This window comes from Gossypium raimondii, chromosome 10 (assembly GCF_025698545.1).
Source record: "Gossypium raimondii isolate GPD5lz chromosome 10, ASM2569854v1, whole genome shotgun sequence".
NCBI lineage: Eukaryota > Viridiplantae > Streptophyta > Magnoliopsida > Malvales > Malvaceae > Gossypium > Gossypium raimondii.
In genome coordinates, this window is record NC_068574.1 from 1,992,141 (window position 1) to 2,012,282 (window position 20,142).

A 20,142-nucleotide genomic window follows, 5' to 3' on the forward strand; every position below is an offset into this window, starting at 1 on the left:
GAAAATGATATCAGTCATTTTATTTTGGTTTATCTTGAATTTTATTATTTATGAGAGTTAGAGAAATACAAATATAGTATATTATAAGTATATATCCAATTAATTATATAATAGAATTAAATCAATATAAAATAAATACGGATACAAATTTAGAGAATAGTTTACTAGAATTCACACATGACAATTATGTATGATAAAATTGAAGATCGATATATAACAACTATATACATATGAATTTTAACCAAAATAAGACTCGAAGTTGAATACTTAAAATTAAAATTTTAACATTTACCAATAATGCCAAACACACATTAATTTAAATATTACTATTTTTAATAAAAATAAAAACAAAACAAAATAAAAACATTGAAGCGGTTCTTTCAATTTTAGAAAATTAAAACATGGTTCCATTTATATCTATATACTTATATATTAAAAGAAGGTCATCTTCCAAGACACGTAGCATGCACCCACCACTTTATTTTCCATTTTTTGAAAAATGTTTAATTTTCGATTTTAATTTTTAATATACTTAAATTTAAATTTTATATTTTAATTTCTAATATAATATAATTTTTATATTTTTATAAATTTAATAATTAGTTTAAATAATTAATATTGTCACTTTTCAATTACAATATTAGGTGGTTATATATAATCTGAAAGCATATTTTAAATTCATAAAGTTGAAAGATTAAATTATTGAAAATAAAAGTTAAAAGATATACGAAATGTAGAGACTTAGAGCCATATTTATTTGAACCAGTCAAACTGACCAGGATACCAATCCGGAGAGAGACATCAGATTAATTGTCCCGTGAACCAATACGGGTCCATATAATTAGGTTAAAAATCGATTGAATTTTTTAAATAATAATATTTTGATATTTTTTAATGATTCGTTTAATCGAACTATAAGAACCGATGATCTAACTAATTCGATCTATTCTTAAAACTTTACTAAAATATATTTAATTTTCAAATTTTTATTTATTTTAGTGACCGAATGATAATAATCCACCGCTTTTGGGAACATTATCATCAAATAGTTTCTGAAATTATTAGGAACGTTGCATTATTTTGTTCCCTCAACCCTCAGCCGCATTAAAAATCGATTAATTTTTTAAATTAAATCCGATTTCTGGAAAACGGATAAGTGAATAGAAAAACCGGTGCTTTTCACCTGTTTCACCAAGTATATGATTGTCTAAGCTTACGAATGGGATCACCGTTGATCAATAATCAATGATGCTGCTAAATGAATCGAACGACTCAGATATTGATTTTATTTTATGTAATAAAAAGAGACGATTTATGCCCACTAGAAGACAGCAAAAGGATGGTGCTATGGTGGGGCTATTGCCACCTTTTTTCTTTTCATCAAATCTGTTTGTAAGATATGCTATGGTTAATATGCTTTTTTTATACTTATTTGTTAGGTGAGACTGTTAGAAATTCTTCAATTTCATCAATCCCCTCCCATGAAAAGAGAGGATGAAAAAAATATTATTGACTGAGTTTTTAACAATTTTATTGATTGAGTATTAACATGATTGATATTGATATTATTATCAATATAGGATGATATGAGCTATTTGATCAAACGAATTATATATCATCCACCCTCTAATTCATTTTCATAGAAAAATTTCAATTGGAAATAAAATTTGTAAATTTTGATCAAACGATAATAAGCTATTTGAATTGAAAGAAAAAGAGCGCCAATTGAGCGCGTAACAAAAAACGGCATTTCTTATATCCAAAAGCGGCCAATCCTCTTCCTTCTCCAAAGCTTCGGAAAATTAGAAAAAAGAACACCCTCTAACTCACACAGAGAAAAGAAACGTCTCTCGCTCTCCTTTTTCTCCATTTTGAACTCCAAATTTTTGTAAAAAAGAAAGGAAATCAAAACAATGTCAACGAGCAAAGCAAGAAACAAAAAGCGTGGATCGGAGTCCTTGCTCGGAAAATCGGATCCGAAAACCCGACTTATTGATGATTTCGATCCTGATCCTGATCTTTCTAAGTCATTCTTCACGACTACTGTTCTTCTATGTTTTCTTTGTATGTGTGTATGTGCTTTAATTTGATAAGCATTTTGTTTGTTGATGAAATTTCAGTGATCTCAAAGGGATCATGTCGGCTCTGCAACTGATCAAAGAAAAAGCACAAAAGGACGGGAAAAAGAAGAACGAAGAGACAATTTCCAGGTAAAATTAAAATTTGATTTCACTTTTTTTTTTCTTTTAAAAACGATATTTGTTTGAATTTTATAGTCAATGAGAATTTTACATTAGAGCTGTGATTTCTTTGCGGTTTCCTCACCACCTCCTCCTCAATTTCAAAGATGAAGCTGTTTTTTTTTTTTTTCAATTTTCATATTGATTGCAGGTGTTCTTTTACTTTTATGCGATTTGATGCATGATTTTGGTTGGTCGGTTCAAGGAATTTTGTACGAGTTAACAAGTAGTAATTTCTTAATTTGAACTCCATCATTGAACTTTTACCGTATTCAGATTTGAATGAATGATGCATGCGTTATTATTCTATTTTCCTATCAATTCCTTCGCTGATTCGTGAAGATCATTACGTCTATGCTAATGGTTTCACAAACTGATGCTTGGCTAACTTTAATTTGAGCAAATGAAGTAACAAAACTGTTATATTTGTTTGTTTAACTTTTTTTTTTTAATTCTTATCAAATTCTGCCATTATTTAGCCTCTTGCATATTGCGTTGACAGTGTGGCTGCTGAGATAAGGTCTAAGCTTGATGATCTGAAGTCAAAATTTGAGAAGGAAAGGTAAACTATATTAGCCTACTTATAATCCAACCTTGAACCAAAATTTAAGCATATTTTTTCTGATCTAGATATAGTAATTTATTGTTGTTTGTTTCTTTTTACTCTAGACAAACATTTGCCAAGGCACTTACAAAGAGCTCAAAAGAGGTATTTACTTAATAAAGATCTCAGGGCTCATCCATGAAACCGGTCAATGAAAGTGAATTTGTTAACTGGTTTAACAAATGGCTTAAAAGCTTGAGATGGTAATGTAATTGATTTGTTTTGCAGTGTGAAAATTGCTTGAAGAGTGAGACTGCGAAGTTTCAAGAGGTTTACGAGAAATTCTGTAAAGAAAAAACTATCCACCTGCAGTCTTTGAAAGGTAGTTTTTGAAGATCTATTAGAATATTTGTAGTAATACATCTGTCAGTATCCTAGGATAGGAAAGTTGTTTATTTAAACTTTAAACTGCTGCTGATATGATAATAAACATTCTGAAACTAGTTTTTGGCTTATTTCTTTGGAAACTTGATTAGTAGTCTTTATGATTGATATGTTCTAAAATTTAGTATAATAAATGAAGTTCTTCAATTTTTAAATTCATGCCTTGGCTTCGTAGTACTGATATAGGTTTACTCTTAAACATGTATGTATGTCACCAGCATTGAATACTCAAATGGAACTTTTTCTGATAATTAAAGCTCTTTTTGCTATTCATTTCTTTCCTTAAGTGAGAACTCAATAATTATCTACGCTTGGGTCGAGCGATAAAGAATTTTATGTTTTGTCCTTTAAACAAGGTATTGGATCAAATCTTTTGGATAAAAAAAAACAGCTTTAGCAAAAAAAAAAAAGAAGTCATAATTAACATAAACTAAACTTCTCAGAATTTGAAGTTTATGATTCAGAAAACCATGATTTTAAAACGATAAACTAAAAGACTTTATTTCTATACGAATTTAGACTTTTGATTGTATTCTGATTTATCAATGCTATCCCACAGATACTATTTCCAGATTTGAGGAAGACAAAGAAAGGCTGTTTGTGCGATATGAACAATTAAGTAAGCTACAAATAAAAAATTGCTGTTCCTCGATTTTAATGAAGCATAATTTATACTAATTTGGTATTGGTTGGTACGTTAGGGAAGAAAGAGAAGAGCTTGATATCCGAGCAAGAGAAATTCTATGCTGATAAAATTGCTCAGTTGGAGGAGTCATTGAAGAAAAAGAAACAGGTTATTAAACAATGAAACTGGAAAATTTGTTGACTTGAAAAAGCTTTAAACATCCATTTTTATACGTTATGCAAATGCAGGATGACAGAACTTTCAGCATTTTGAGGAAAACTCTTGGGTCTTTCCTCGACAATGGTTCGGATGAAGACTTCCCACCTGAAGATTGAAGATTTGTTTACAATGAAAAAGATGGGAGACATCTTACTGAGATATATAATCCTTTTCGTCCGTCGGTAAAATCTTAGTTTATGCTTTTACAGCAATTAAAAATTCCATGCATTTCTACATTGATACAGCATCAAAAGAACAAAGTTAAAAACAGCGGTTAGAGTTGCAAATGCCAGTTTTGGGATGAAAATTCTTTGCCTTGATTATTTTGCTAGTGAAAACTGCTAGAGTTGATGAGGTAGGGTCTTATTGTTATCTGCTAAACATTATCAGCATTAATTTCTTTAGAACCTATCCACTCTTAGCATTGAAGAGTGGGTTTTTGAAGAAGCACATATGCAGTCAAATGATGGACAGATTAGACCGATATTAGTACACCTATAATCAATTGCGTGGATTGAGTTGATTTTAAATAGGGTTAATGTGTGTTTTAAAATTTGTGTTATTTTAAACGCTCCATATTATTTAAAATTTTAAATTCGAGTTATTTGAGTTTAATTATTTTAAATTATTTATTTTATCATTTTAAATTTAGATTATTTTAGATCTTAATTTTATTATATTTAAATATTTTAAAAAATTTAATATTTTATGATTAAATTAAATTGATTGGAGTTTTGATTCGAATCATAAAATTTAGATATCATAATGCAAAGCATTGGAGGGGTCGTTTCGGAATGCACTGTTTTGTAAACGTTATCAGCTTGAGTTGCCAAACTCAAAATTTGGTGGTAATTGGTAAGGCAACATAAACTTACATTACATCAGCATCAGCAAATGGCATAACCGAATCTCTCATTCCGAGCTTATGAATAAATACTGATATTTTGTAAAAAAAGAAAATTACGTTAAATATCTCTAACTTATCATCAAAATTTTAATTTAGTCCTAAATTTTAAAATATTTTAATTAAAATTTCAAAGTATTAATATTATATTAATTAGATTTTTTGTTAGTCTAATTGTTAGTTTAGGTGTTAAATGATAGTTCAAAACCAACATGGTGTGTCTTGACTTATATAGAGTGGTGGTTAAAGTTTTTCTCAATTACTCGTTTGGCACAGTTCAAATTGTGTTTACTTCTATCCCTTACCCTAAAATTGTATAAAAAATCGTGGTGTATTTTGAAAACATATGGACTAGAAATAATTTATGAGATCGATCTATATGTATTTAAAATTTAATTTATGTATTTTGAATGTTTCTTGTCACAATCTAACGGATGAATTGATTTATACTTTCAAAATTCAATAGGAATATTTTAAAATTAAGGGCTCAGTTTAAAATATGAGCATACTTTAGGGATGTAAAATGTAATTAACCAAAGAAACAAAAAAACACAAGGATAAGAATCGCTTACCCGAAACCTCACCGTATCACATGAAATCAAACCCCCACCATTCAAAGCTAGATACAGTGCCCCAAGTTCCTAATGATCAAAGATTCGATAATAGAAAATTCCTGAAAATCCACCAGCAATTGTTCATATGCTCTAATGTATATCAAACAATCATAGAAACCGTAATCATTTGTCGCCCCATCTTTGAAGAAGAACATGGTTTGTGAAGCTCTGTCCTTAACCATCCCTTTCTTTACAAATTTAGCCTCCAAAGATGCTAAACTAGCTACTAACCGCTATAATCTATGTCGTTCAACTCCAAGAATTCGATGCTCAAGTTCCAGTGCAGAAGGGCCTGTAACTGCTGGTAAGTTCCCATGCTTTCTCCAGTTTTCATTTACTTTTTTTTTTCTTTTTGCTACTTAAAAATTGATTTTTATGGTGTTTCTGATACAGATATACTTGAAAATGATTATGCCTTGACTGGTACTGCTTATGATTTTGAAAGAGGTACCATATCGATTACTCGTGAGTCCTTATCTTCTCCAAAGAAGGTAATTCTTGTAAGGCATGGCCTTAGCACTTGGAATGAAGAGGGTAGAGTTCAGGTTTGTTGCCTCTGGTTCTCGTTAATTAGTTTCTATTACAAGATATACATCTAATTTTAAGGAGGTTTTTTTTTTTTTTTTGAGTTTGCCATCATTGTGAACATATATGAAGCTAGACTATGTTGCTTGGATTCGAAGTGTTTGATATGGTTGTTTGTTCAAAGGGTATATTTCTTAAAGAGTCGTATTTTCGTACCTATGTTTGAATATATGAATGATGAAAAACATCAAATTTTAAGGAGTTTTGAGTTGGCTTTCATTGTGATTTGTGAACATATATGAAATTAGACCATGTTGCTTGGATTTGTGTGTAAGTGTTTGATATGGTTGTGTGTTCAAAGGATATTTTTCTTAAAAAGTCGTATTCTCGTACCCATGTTTGAATATATTTCAGATACTGGTGCAGGGTTTAAGCATAATGAAGAACGGAGCGACATAGAAGTTGGTTCTTCCATTTGTCTCCAAATCCCCGAAATTATGAACTGCTGACTTTGCTATCTTTGTGTTGCAGGGCAGCTCAAACTTATCTGTGCTAACAGAAGCCGGAGTGAAACAAGCTGAAAGGTGTAGGCATGCCCTTGCAAAAATGCACTTTGATAAGTGTTTTTCGAGTCCGATATCCCGTGCTAAGGTATGACTACCGACCTTATTTGTTAAGGTTAGATGTATAGGATTCTTTTTGTATTTTTGAATCGTCTTTCTTTAATGCAGACCACTGCTGAAGTGTTATGGCAAGGGAGGGAAGAGCCATTGGTTTTCCTCGATTCACTGAAGGAAGCCCATCTCTTTTTCCTTGAAGGCATGAAAAATGGTCTGTTTCATTCATATATATACACATATAAGTATGTATGTAGAACTTGTCTTAAGTACTTTACTAGCTTGGTCTATGTAGAAGTTATCATCTAGCCGGTTTTGAACTCGGTTAACTTAAGTAGCTAATTTCTGCTTTAGAATAATGCAAAAACATTCTGCAAGTATTAGACTAAATGATATTCAGAATTTGGAGGCAGTGGATGCTAAGGTGATATATCCAAAGGAGTACATAACATGGAGAGAGGATCCGGCGAATTTCTACGTCAACGGTGTTTACCCTCTTCGGAGACTATGGGCAACAGCTAGAGATGCTTGGAGGGAAATCTTGTTCACGCCGGTATACTCTCTTTTCCATTAACTTCTTTTTCTGTAATTGCTATATCTTTTGCATCCCAAATAAATTTGATCGATGAGTAATGGTGTTCATCATTTATCAGGGTGAAAGTTTTTTAGTTGTCACTCACAAATCAATTGTAAGGGCACTTATCTGCACAGCTTTAGGGCTACCCCCTGAGAGGTATGTCATTTTCTTAACATATAATTATAAATGTTACCATTGGTGAACTGTATGTTCTTGCCAATGAAAACTGTATGTTCTTCACGTACTTATAATTTCCATTTCTTGCCAATGAGCTTTTAGAGATCTTGTTTAACTCTTAACTATTTGCTGCAATTGTAACAATAGAATAAAGAACATGCATCTAGGATTCACATATCGTTGTGGTTCATAAAGGTCTAATTATGGTTTCTACCCCTCTATTACGTTAAAATTTGAGATTTAATCATTTTACTTCAATTCGGCCTAATGGTCCTTCTAACTTTATAATTAGTAGGTTCAAATTGATAACATCTATGGTGTCTGCAATTATAGTGATGATGTTATATCAGCTTAGAGGGATTAAAACCCTAATTTTAACATAGTTGCCGGACTAAAATCATAATTGAACCAAATACCGTTGCATTGCTGCTCGACTTTCAGCAGCTTTCTCTAACAGTTGTTTTTGATTCATGCTTCAGGTTTCGGTCAATCGATGTGAACAATGGTGGTATGTCCACATTTGTGTTCAACAAAAGAGGGGAAGCAATGCTTAAGTCATTGAATATGACTGCTCATATGTATAGCGATCATGTGTATCTTTCTTGAATCTGTTTTTGAAGCCATAGCTGTTAATAATGTGAGAAACCAGACATAATCAATATGTTTGTTTTTGTGTAGTTCATATGAACATAGGATTCTTTACCTTGCATAAAAACATTACACAGATTCCTGAATCCTGACCATTGATTTGAGATTACTTATTTTACTAAATCAACGTCTTCTTTAACTTTTAATTTGGGTTTATGATTTGTTTCCTACTGCTTGCTTTTTGTTCAAGTAATTAACTTGTTTGAACTTGAAAACATTTTTACCATCCCAAATTGTGACTAAAACGCGAAAATGACCTAAATCCCAAATTACTCGAAACTGAAATGACTAGAACTTATAAAATCCAAACTCCAAAAACCCGAGTCTTGAACCCTAGGAAGGCTGAACTTAACAATCCAAATTTAAAAATGACCCAAATCTGAAGAACTAAATACCGAAAATGACTGAACTTGAGAATTACCCAAACTGAAATGTAACTGAGCTTCTAAAGCCAGAATGGATTCAATCTAGACTCTAGCTTTGCATTCATATAAAACTAGAGGATACATAAGTTGGCTTTGCAAAATTTGGCTACCATGCAAAAACATATTGATTTCAACATTTATTTCAGTATCACCCTATGATAAACATACCAGAACTGAGAAGCAAAAGAATCCATAGGGAAAAAAGAACAAAGAACATAAAGCCCATAGCTATAGAACAGGATGATCGAAAAGCATTTACTATATTTGATCTGGAAAAAAAATGTTTCCACCATTACTTGCATCACAAACTATAAAAGTTTTTCTGAACAGTTTCCCCTTGTAATTCCTCACTGTTATCGACAGATACTTTTTCGTATACAGCATCTTTTCGAAACCGTTTAGGTAGTAAATACTGACCTCCGTATCGCTGCTGCAAGAAAACAAAGATGGCGAAGAGCAGACCACCACAAGGTATGATAATATCCCAGGTGGTAGAATAAAAATCCATTTTGTGGTTTGCGTATATGTATGATAAGTCGAGATATCCTGAGGAACTGTGAGCTCTGTAAAGATCATATGCGTGAGGCAATAGACGGACCAGGGTTGTTCCGATGTAAAACGAAGCAGCAAGAGCTGTTTCGTTTGACTTGGAGAAGATGTTGAACAAAATCTGTGGAAGCAAAAACCCATCGAGAATCAAACCGCCGTAAGATTTAAAGTCGGTCCAGAAAGAAGTTTGATGGTAGAAACGGTTTTGGTATGGAACCATTCGGAGCCGTTTGTGATGGGGTTGTAGAAACGGGGTCTGGTGGGAGTTTTTCCATCGGTGCACGAACCAAGCTATCAACCCACCAGTTAGGTATAAAGGTAAGGATATGTATAATGCTTTTTTCTCTGCGTTCCAAAAGCCCTTTCGGCTATCATCACCTTGCCGTACGGACCAAGTGAGTTGGAGAAGACGAAACTGCAAAAGGAAAGCTACCATTGTTACTGCCCTGACTATTATCTCGTTTACTTCGAGCCATCCACCACTTTCGAGAAAAGCATTTTGTTGATTACTGTTTTTTACAAACAAGGCCTCGAAGTTCAACAATAGAGGAATCATGTGCCCCAAAGTAAGAACAACGAGCATCAAGACAGAGATAAACGGAAGCACTTCCGGGTGTTTCTTCACATGAAAAAGCTGCATTCCAACAAAAAGACAAGCGAGTGTATTGGAAATTAGAACCATGGTAATCTCCAGATCCATTCGCCAAATGGATTCTTTAGCCTGTCCAGCATAGAACGATCTCGTGGAAAAATTAATTGGTCCAAAATAAAGAGGGTCCGACTTGATCCGTGTGCTTTCAATTGTCCCCTTAACACGATACTTTTCTGCAACATTTATAGGAGAAAAATGGATAGTAACCAAAATGTCACAGTCCAATGAATCAGTTTTTATCGAACTATGATTCTTGTATCTTACGTGTTTACATCCAACCATGCATAGAACACCGGTATGTCTATCATATACACCCTCAGCAGAAATTTCAAATCCTTGGGCCAAAACAGGTCTGTTACTCAAATAATACGTGTAGCTAATCTGATAGCTGATATTCAATAGCCTGCTATCATTATTGCTTGGAATTGCTGACTCAAAAGATAACGGTAAAAGACTGTAAGACTGATACTTGTAAGGCTGAGCACCCACAAACATCGGGTTCGCAATACCCCATGCTGGTTCTCCTTTACTATCTATCACCGACATATCAAATCTCATATCTATCGAATCAGCATTAGGGTATGTCTTTCCCTTGTGTTCGGCAACATGCTTACTTGCATAAACTCTTCTAGCACTGTCAACCTCAGTATACTCGTATCTTAAACCCGGAACATTCTTTAACCCAGGTGATACTTCCCAAACACTCCTGAACCGAATCATATCAAAGTAACTCGGATCCTCCTTGTTTTTATCACTCCAAATTTTCCCCACAATCGAATCCCTATTTCTCAATGACAAGACCTTGGGGTATCTCAAGCTGAACTTAATCGAACAATCCCCAATCGATGTTCCATTCAAAGAATTCCCGAATTTCAAAATTCGACAAGCAACACCGCAAAAACTATTCTTCTTCTCATCCCATGCTCCCTCACCGATCAATGTCGTGTTAGGATCGAAAGGGAAATAATTATGGGTCCAACTCGAGTTCCGAAAACCCAACAAAACCTGCATTTTCCCTTTATCCACACACTTAATATGCTTAAAGAACATGAAACTAGGAACAAATTTAACATCTTTAATGACAAAACTGCAATTAACTTGATCACAATTTCCATAATCCAATTCAAACCTAATCTTATGTTGAACAATCACTGAACAAAATCCCCCATTTGCTTTATTAACATCCAAATTTTCTCCCTCACTTAAACAAGAACCATCCTTTCCATTATCAACCAAACTAAACTCATAATTCTCGGAGTTTCTAATGCCCAATATGGGAACAGGCTCAAAGTAACTCGAACTATGTTCAGAATCCAAACTTTGAAGAACCCCAGAGATTAAAGTACCAGAAACATTGAAATTATTCGAGTAATTAAGCTTAAGAGCAACACTAAAAGTCCTGAATTTACCTGCATTGCCATTGCTTATCCCTGATCCAATCATACAAAGCCTCCAAGTCGATTCCGACCAAAACCCACCAAGCGAAAAACTTGGCGCTCCCCTTCCGATGACTGGGATTTTCGGTCCCCTGATCCGGAACTGCCGCCGTAAGCCTCGGCCGGGGTTTACGATACCGCCATTTGGAGAAGGAAGGGAAAATGATTTAGGAATTTGTAAAACGAGCTTTCCTTGAACTTTATAAATTCGGGTTTTATTACTACCAAAGATGTCGTGAGAAAACTGAGCACTAAACGTAGCTGCTTTGGGCACATCGACGGTGGTATTTGATTGGAAAAAAATGGAGTCTCCGCCACTGAAATACCCAATTTTAAAGTCGAGGTTGTTAGAAACGGTGGTGGGGCTGGGAAAAAGAGTGGTAGGCTCGGCCGGAGATACCGGAACGACGTCGTTACAGTGTTTGATGTACTCTAATGGGATTTCAGCATGGATTAAGGAGGCTTGAAGGAGGATAAAGAAGGTGAAGAAGAGGAAGGGACTTAGATGTAAAAATTGGGTTTTCGAATGGTTTTTTGGGTAAAATAAACGAAGAAATTTTGGCGGCTCCATTGTCGGGACTGGTTTTTGGGCAATGGCGAAGAAGAAGCCTTAGAGCGGTGAAGAAACTGAGTCAGATCGGTGGGGTATTTTGATTTAAAGCGATTTCCATTGAAGGGGCACGTTTGGGAGCGTTGGGTGTTTTTTTATTTGATTTTATGAGGGTTTTTAATGACGAAATTGTAGAAAATTGGGGTTCACCATTAAAATTAGATTATTAGAACATGATGTTGACTCTTGAACTCCATTGATGGTCTGTTGGCTCTGCAAACAAAAAACGCGTCCACAAGCCAAATTCTTTGTGGAAAAAGAAAGGTAAAATTCAGCTATTAATACCTCTACTATGTGTAAACTACGGATTTAATCTTTATATCATCCTCTAATTTTTTCACTTTTAGTGTTTATATTTTTCGAATTGATTCAAATGGTATCAGTTAAACTCATTTAAGTTAAAATTTTCTATTTCCAAAATTTTATAGGGTAAATATATTATCATATATATAAATATAATCTCATACAACTTGCTATTTTAACATAAAACTTACAAAAAATTCGTCTTACTTTAGTTATTGAATTTAATAGATATTGTTTAAGTAAAAGCTAAAATTTCAAATTTTGAAAAATATACAAACTAAAATTTTCTAAATTATTGAGCAATGATTAATAGTAAAATTTGACTTAACAAAACTTAATCAAGATACAAAGATTAAATTCAAGACGTATGTATAATATAAAGACTAATAGCAAAATTTGACCAAACAAATACATGAAAATAGATGGTTGAATTGATTTGTGATGGTGTTACTTTGCGTTTAAAATTTTCGGATTATTTCAAATAAAGTCAATTTCATTTTGAATTATTTATTCGAATATATATAAATTGATGGAGTTAATTTGCATTTTAAAATTTTCGGATGATTTTGAATTGTTTCGAGTTCAAGTTATTTTAGCTCGGGTTATTCAAAGTTTACCAATTAGGTTTATTTTAGGGTAAAAATACTATTATAATCCCTGTACTAAGAGTAAGATTGTATTTTATTTTTACTAAAAGAATTACAAATTAATCCTTATACGTTAGATCGAAGAGCAAACTAGTAATTTCTATTAAAATTTTATTCAATTCTATTGTTAAAATTGACATGGTTAATAGAATAACCAAACAGTTACACATACATCTTGTGCTTACATACAAAACCAACTTTTAACAATAGAAAGAGATAAAATTTACAATAATGAATAAATACAGTTTGACTCTTACTACAAAATTCTCCATATTACTTTATCATCATTTTAGCTTGAAGTCCTCTCTAATATGAATCATCCTAGTCCAATTTAACAAGACAGGATATAGGAAAGGCATAATCTAAGAAAAAATATTATCAAAAGCACACCAATCCAATCATCATTCACTTCTTATTTCACAAATCTTATTTGTTTTTGCAAACAATAACAGTTCTATACAGTCATAGTAAAAGCCTGTTAAGCATGGCTTTAGACTGTGATGCACTAAGAAAACATTGCAATCTTTTCACCAAACCACACCTGGAGATATATGATACAGAGCTTTCCTTGCAGGAATCTTTATTCGATTTTCATTTTTTCGAAAGTTCTGGTGAAGAATATTATACAAAGGTATTCATGATATGATAACAGGACATTCACTTATTCAGCCCTCGGAATTGGCTGCAATCAATTCCCTGATCCGAAAATGCCTCCACAAGCTTCGGGAGAAGCTTCGAGAGCATGATTTTGAATCCAGTTGAACTTCCTTTGAAGTTTTCATCATGGTCTTTTTTGCCACATTCGAGAGCATATCCTACTGGTGCACCTTCCATGTATGCATTGCAAGCTGAGATGATGGTTTCAGCATGTTTACTAAAATGCTCCTTGACTAGTGCCTCGAAATGCTGCAATGGTATTGCAATAAGAATAAGTGACTCGAAAATGGACAATGCCATGAATTTTTCTCATTTTACAGAATGGGATTCTAGTGTTACCTTGGGTGGCTTGCGGAGTACATAAAGCATAGACTGGCAGGTGACGAGGAACGCGTTTTCATTGTAGCTCACCGAATTTGTCTCCCCCTCGGGTCTTCCTAACTGTCTATCGTATCCAGCTTCGTTGAAATAAGGTTTCTCATTAAGCACAAGAGCCTGGAGGGACAGAAGAACTTGTAGAATAGTGGAGCTTCCTGGATTCCAGACCTCAGTGTCGGAACCTGTCCACGTATTTAGAAGGCTTAAGCAAACCTTCCCTGATTCATACAGGTTCGGATTGAGGCGTAGCCCCCATGAATGGTAGTGCACCGACTGCAAAAATTCGACTTTCATGAGTTTTGTTTACATATATATACACGTTCATGATTTACGTGAATGCTTGTATTCACTTTATGCAGAGACCAAGTAGAACTTACAGGTGGTTCGTACGGATAGTTAGAAGGGAGAAAAATGTCGAAAAAGAACAGCCCGTCATGGTAGGGCGTGCCAGGGGCACCAACAAGGACCGCTCGTAGTAGATCCATCCTTTCCTCATATACACGAACATAGATAATTTCTGCTAAGGTCAAAAATAGTCTCGTGACAAAATTGTCAAGTGAACCGATAAATGTAAAACATAAAATCATTACAAAGAGTAAGATAAAGAGCTAACCAGGAAGATTTTTCTCTAGGATACTCCATTCTTGTTGAACCTTTTTCACCCAACTTCGTTTCACCTAAAAGTGCGGACAAGTACGAAATTGAAAATGATTCAGACTGTTTTAACAGCTCAAATTGTATGTTTAAGGAGTCGGATAATGTTACTAACCTGAGACATGGCCAACACCTTGCTTTCACCAAGGAAATGGTGATCGGAGCAATCACTAACCATATCAAACTGCCTGTATCGACTGGAAGTCTCGTCAAGTCTTGGCATCATATTGTTTTCTTCGATCTCTTCTACTTCCTGCTTTATGTTTGTTGTTTCGAATATCTGCATCTCACTCGGATCTAGCTCGGCAGAGTCATTGCAAGTTTCCGAGACTTCTTTCTCGAGAAGAATGTCATCTTCTTTAGCACCATGAGAAATAAAACTAGATGACTCTTGGCTTAAAAGTGTTACGGAAGCAAGGGATCCAAGGAAGCTAGAAGCAATGCTAGAGAATAATTCAATAGCAGCTTGAGGACGGAAGAAGGAAGCAGGTGCCCATGAGAATTTCTCGCCACTTCCATGAGCACTATCGAAACTCAGCAACTCCTGAAAATAGACATAATACAAGATTTTTTCATGTTGTCAAATTCTAAGTATAAAAATAGTTTTGTTTTAAGACACGATTTGCTGGCCCTCATTAAGAGTTTGGGTTTACAAGGCTGGTATTGATTATTCAAGTTCCATGCACGTTATGAGCAATCAAACTAAAATATCATGAAAACCGAAAGTTGGATTTACCTTTCCTTTGTGGCTATTAGACTGTGCCTCATGCACGAACATCTCTTCGTTAAAATCCTCGGTATTTTCTTCATAGAGACCGGGAGTTGTAGCTGAACCTTCACACTTATCAATACGGGAAATTTCATATGGTGCAACCTGTGTGACAAAGTTTAACGATAAATTCGAAGGATATTTGACTGCTAATTGATGAGCTAAGAGACAGAATATATTCAGCCAAAAATGAGTTCAACAAGTTCTGGGATTCTGAATTTATATGCTATGCATATGATTCGAATCACGGAATAAGGATGAATAAGATTCAAACCTTTGTTGGAATACCAGAAGCCCATTTCACCTCCAAGTTTCCATCTTCAAACCCAATGACAACGCCAATACAGGATGGACAATATGCACAGGGACGGTTGTTCTCATCCCTTTTCATGTTTTTGCCTTCCGAAGCAGCTTCGGTACCTTTTTCAGCCTGATCGCCAAAATGGTTCCGAATTGCCTTAACCACAATGTCACCGAAACAGTAGCAGTAATTTGGGTGCTCAACAAGTTCATAAGCACTAACAGTTTCCTCCATCTGCTCTCTGTCAAAATCATTTGCTTGAGTCACGGCCTTATTTCTCCACAGTACCTTAACCGTTCGTTCTTTTGCATCCACACCGCGAACCACACCCCATCTTTGAGTATCGCCATTGGTTCCCTTTTCAAAGACAAACTGATGAGGCCAAAATTCGTGAGCGTTTGTAACACTAACAGGAAGTAAAGTATGTGAATCTAGTCCCATACTGCAAGTACCATCTTGCCACATAACATTAACTTTGGTCCTTGTCTTGATGATAACAAAGAGTTCCTCCAGTCTTGATCCCGGGTTTCCTATTTTAAATCCTTTTTCTAGTTTCCAGTTATCGTTAATCAAGTCACGAGTTGATGGGTGGAGAAACTTTCGAGAAGTTCCCTTGCCATCAGCAAAAGAAAGCATACACCAATCACCGAGCTGCCAATTTGCATGGGGAAAAGACACCAACAAAGTTAAGTCTTTTGCCTCCTGCAAATGCGAGGGAGGAGAGGCACTCATATCATGATCTAGGTGAGCAGAGGAAATCCAATCAACATAAACAAAACCTGCTTCCACACTAGAAACAGTTCCTTCATCCCGATTTTCCCTCCAGGTACCACATAACCATCCAGTTGAACTAGAATAATCCGAAGGCACAACCCGTACTCTCTGTCCTGGATAATACGGATATTGCAAGTCGTCAATTAAGTTGGGAGAAACAGGCACAAGCTTGTCTTGACCCATGGCAGTGACTTCACATTTTGAACCGTCATCAAAGACAATAGTAACACGGTCAACAACTTTATCCACTTTACCAATCCAAGTCGAATTAACAACATAATCCCCAACAGAAATGGAGCGGATCTTCAAAAGTTGGTTTGAATTTATATCTTTTATGACTTTCCCATTAACAGTCTCAAGATCCACAAACATATCAATATCAACAACTCTGCCCATCTGTCCACATGGATCTGTTACGGAGCGTACAATGTCTCCATGAAAGAACCCCCTCTCAAACGAGAGAAGGTCATCAATTTTCCCAATACTTTCTTCTAGACTTGATAGAATGGTACAAGCCCGGCCACCATACAGAAACTCTGTGTCTTCTTGTTCCTCACTACTGCCACTTTCACTAAATGTTTCCCAATCAGAATCGGTGAGTAGCATATCCATTTTTCACCACCTACGAGAAGATGTATGTCAAATTTAGTTCAACATGAACGGCATATGGAGGATTTAGATTTTAGTGCCACTTTTGGGCAAGACTCTGACCTTAGAAATAAAACAATCTTCGGGCACGATTTTTACTTTCAAAGCTTTGCTATCTTTAAGAGCACGACCTATGCTAGACAGAAACGACCATAAAAGATGGCGCAAGCACCTGTGAACGCATGGAAGCTTTAGTTTAAAACAGATATGCTAATATGAAACCATTCATTAAGTGTTTCACTTAATTACAGAAACTAAACTGTTAGTTGTTAACCTATTATTATTATTTTTCAAATTCTATAACAAAACAATAAAAAGTCCGGGTAGAAAGACGTACCAGTACTTCACTCCTGCTTGAACAAACTGAAGCACCGAAGATATGATGGGTCCAAGTTAAATGGTAATAAGGATAGTGAGTTAATAGTCAATCCCGAAAGAAGGCGCAGCCAAGGATATGATTATATTCTTCTGTTACGAATCACGGAATGTATCTTCTAGTTGGTTCAATTGTTCGTAACAGATAGTGAGTCAAATGTCCTGAAGAGGATATGTTGACTCTAATGCCAAAGGAGATTTGCCCTAAAACGGACGAAGGGAGTTAACTATGAACTCCAAATGCCAAAGGAGATTTGCCCAAACGGGTCCAAAAGTTTACACCGGAGGAAACTTCCGAAGGGAGTAAACTTTCGAGGTGTTTTTCTTCGAAGGTCAGTGTGAAGTTCCTAGCATGAAAGGAGAGATCCCGATATAAATAACTGCAAATGATGATCAATAAACACTCCTTTCTTTGGAAATTCACCTGACCGAAGGAACTTTTAGTAACTACTGCCAAACAAGATTTTCCAATTCAGCAACTTCACACACACTCGCGCGCGCACACACACACACACACATATATATATATAAACTATGATGCCAAAGGAGGTATGCTCCGAAGTAAAGCTGAAATGACCGCCTTTTTTCCCTCAAACAAAGCGGATCTGCTTCACGAAGATTTCGACTAAATCAGACAAGGGATCAGTGCCGCTTATCAAATAATGTTTGTGAAGAAAATTTATTCCAACAGTGGCTTTTCCTTGCTGAAACTCATGAGTGCTTCTTTAAGACATTTAACATTCCCACGAAACCTTCAAAACAACAACCACCATAAGTTATATCCCGCCCTATTTTTTTTTCTAAAAAAAGCATTAAAATGTGATTCCAATATTCACATTTTTTATTAAAAAAAGAAGAAAAAGCTAATGGTGCTTAATAGATGATGCACAAATGGATTAAGAACAACAAAAAGAATGTAAAATTTAAGAATCCACTTTATAACAAAAAGCATAGCATCTATACCTACATATAATATTCAAAGAAATAAGTTTTCAGATACCCTCAATTAGATTACTCAAACTCAATGAAAAACCCCATTTCTTTACAAAATTTGCAGATTTGAACAAATTTTCTTTGCATCAACATTTCAAAATCCAAAATTCAAATAAAAAATACCCTTTTTTTCATTTTTTCAGCATGCGGGCCATATGTAGTACAACTTTGAATTCTACAAATAAAATTACAGTTATATAAAAAGTTAACATATATTAACGAAAAGTTTAAATTCTAAAGCATGGTATAACCTATGAGCAAAGAGAAAAAGAAATTATATGAGATTTTCATGGAAAAAAATGAATGAAAAAAAAACAAAAAAAGCTTACCATTTGCCGCATCTGAAAACGAGTAGAGCCATAAATCCAAATGAAAGAAAATTTATCAATCACAAACTGTACTAATTAAACCAACTCAACCCAGAAAAATAGACTTAAACTCCATTTACAGCGAGAACAAGAATTAGTCTTTTTTCCTTTCAAATTTCACTTCCAGCTTCCTTTTCTCGCTGCTTTTTCCCCTTTTCCACCGGTCCAAACAACATAAACAAAAAAAAAAACCAAAAATACAAAGACCGGGAAATTTCAGAGAGGTAGTGTTCCTCTCTGAATCCCCACAGCTAAGACGCCATTAATGAAGATTGAAAACATTGCAGAGTAGAGTAAACAAAAGAAAATAAACTTCGGGTTTTGGGTTTTTTCTTGCTTGTTTGAACGTTGAAGAAGCAGAGCTGTAATCGTGATGGTATTCTTTTTTTTTTTTCATCAAAAGGAAAAATATTGAATTGTGTATATATTAATGCAATGCATAATTGCATACAAAGAGAGAGAGAGAGAGAGAGAGAGAACGAAGAATATACACGGTATCTTAATTATACTGTACGTTCTTTGTCGTAATGACATTATTGTCCCTGTTATTTTTTCTTTTGTCACAATCAACCCAAAGTGCCAATCTAGAATTTTTTTAATCAAGCTTAAATTTAATTTTAGTTCTAATTCTAAATTTAATCCTCTCTTTGCAAAAATTGAGAAGATAGCCCTTTTAATTTGTCAAATTCTGGTAAACTAAAATAATGAGATTAATTTTTAAAATTTTAGTGAAGTAAATGGACTAAATTTAAAAATACTTAATTTACTTGTAATCTTTTTAATAATACTTTCCTCTAAGTTTTAGTTTAATTAATTGAAACTCCAAACCCCATCCAGCTTTTCCAATTTTATTATTAATTAAACAACATTAAAAAATTTGCAACTATAGAAAAAATATTGATATTTAGAGTTAACTTCAAGATTTAGATTTTAAATAAGTTTTAAAATATTAACATCATATTAATTAGATTCATTAACTTTGATTTTAACTTAAGTGCTAAATATCAGCCTAAATTTAATGTGGACTATATTTAAAATACGAGGATTAAATTGTCAATACTATATACTTATCAAGTGAATGGCTTGAATTTGACAAGTTAAAAAAATTAATTATTTAAACCTAATCTATAACAAATTTTAATGATAATATTTTTTAACACGTCAAATTTAAATTGTGTATATCTGTAAATACATATTTTACCCTAGACGACATCTAGGGGTTGGCAGGGCAAAAGGCTTCCTAAAATGAAAAAAAAAATCATTTTAGCCCTTTAAATTTTATAATTTTATATATTAGTAAGTGGTAAAATTACGCTTTACCTCCTCAAAATGATAAAATCTTAATTTAATCTTTCAAAATTATAAAGATACAAATTAATACAATAAATTTATATTGTAACTCTCGTAAAAGAATATAACTCAATTCTAATCCCAAAAATAATTTTTGGATTCGTCCTGAAATTAGCCCT

The 20,142-nt window shown here is 34.1% G+C and overlaps 4 protein-coding genes across 6 annotated transcripts; 2 read left to right on the plus strand and 2 right to left on the minus strand.

Moving 5' to 3' along the window:
- Window positions 1-1,622: 1,622 nt before the first annotated feature.
- Window positions 1,623-4,556, plus strand: LOC105777544 (uncharacterized). The gene is made up of 8 exons (XM_012600881.2): window positions 1,623-2,026; window positions 2,121-2,210; window positions 2,743-2,802; window positions 2,910-2,949; window positions 3,073-3,166; window positions 3,788-3,847; window positions 3,930-4,021; window positions 4,102-4,556. The coding sequence occupies exons 1-8, from the start codon at window positions 1,914-1,916 to the stop codon at window positions 4,186-4,188; spliced, it is 636 nt and encodes a 211-aa protein (XP_012456335.1). The 5' UTR covers window positions 1,623-1,913; the 3' UTR covers window positions 4,189-4,556.
- Window positions 4,557-5,554: 998 nt separating this feature from the next.
- On the plus strand, window positions 5,555-8,280 carry LOC105776888 (probable 2-carboxy-D-arabinitol-1-phosphatase). Its single transcript, XM_012599832.2, has 7 exons — window positions 5,555-5,894; window positions 5,984-6,135; window positions 6,647-6,766; window positions 6,847-6,946; window positions 7,146-7,285; window positions 7,386-7,465; window positions 7,966-8,280. The coding sequence occupies exons 1-7, from the start codon at window positions 5,744-5,746 to the stop codon at window positions 8,090-8,092; spliced, it is 870 nt and encodes a 289-aa protein (XP_012455286.1). The 5' UTR covers window positions 5,555-5,743; the 3' UTR covers window positions 8,093-8,280.
- A 386-nt stretch (window positions 8,281-8,666) lies between these two features.
- LOC105776887 (uncharacterized) lies at window positions 8,667-12,041 on the minus strand. The gene has a single exon (XM_012599831.2). It carries the CDS (start codon window positions 11,765-11,767, stop codon window positions 8,861-8,863), a length of 2,907 nt encoding a protein of 968 aa, XP_012455285.1. The 5' UTR covers window positions 11,768-12,041; the 3' UTR covers window positions 8,667-8,860.
- A 1,090-nt stretch (window positions 12,042-13,131) lies between these two features.
- LOC105776971 (probable ubiquitin-conjugating enzyme E2 24) lies at window positions 13,132-19,075 on the minus strand. Of its 3 annotated transcripts, XM_012599961.2 has the most exons (11): window positions 18,635-19,075; window positions 17,737-18,064; window positions 17,275-17,659; window positions 17,001-17,109; window positions 15,489-16,911; window positions 15,182-15,319; window positions 14,561-14,989; window positions 14,405-14,468; window positions 14,169-14,311; window positions 13,753-14,064; window positions 13,132-13,662 (listed from the first exon to the last, which is right to left on the minus strand). In XM_012599961.2, the coding sequence occupies exons 5-11, from the start codon at window positions 16,899-16,901 to the stop codon at window positions 13,414-13,416; spliced, it is 2,748 nt and encodes a 915-aa protein (XP_012455415.1). In that variant the 5' UTR covers window positions 16,902-16,911; window positions 17,001-17,109; window positions 17,275-17,659; window positions 17,737-18,064; window positions 18,635-19,075; the 3' UTR covers window positions 13,132-13,413. The 3 variants fall into 3 exon arrangements, with proteins under 3 accessions (XP_012455415.1, XP_012455416.1, XP_052477806.1); XM_012599962.2 differs by having other exon boundaries at window positions 14,169-14,308; window positions 17,275-18,064; window positions 18,635-19,074; XM_052621846.1 differs by lacking the exon at window positions 17,001-17,109 and having other exon boundaries at window positions 17,275-18,064.
- Window positions 19,076-20,142: the final 1,067 nt, after the last annotated feature.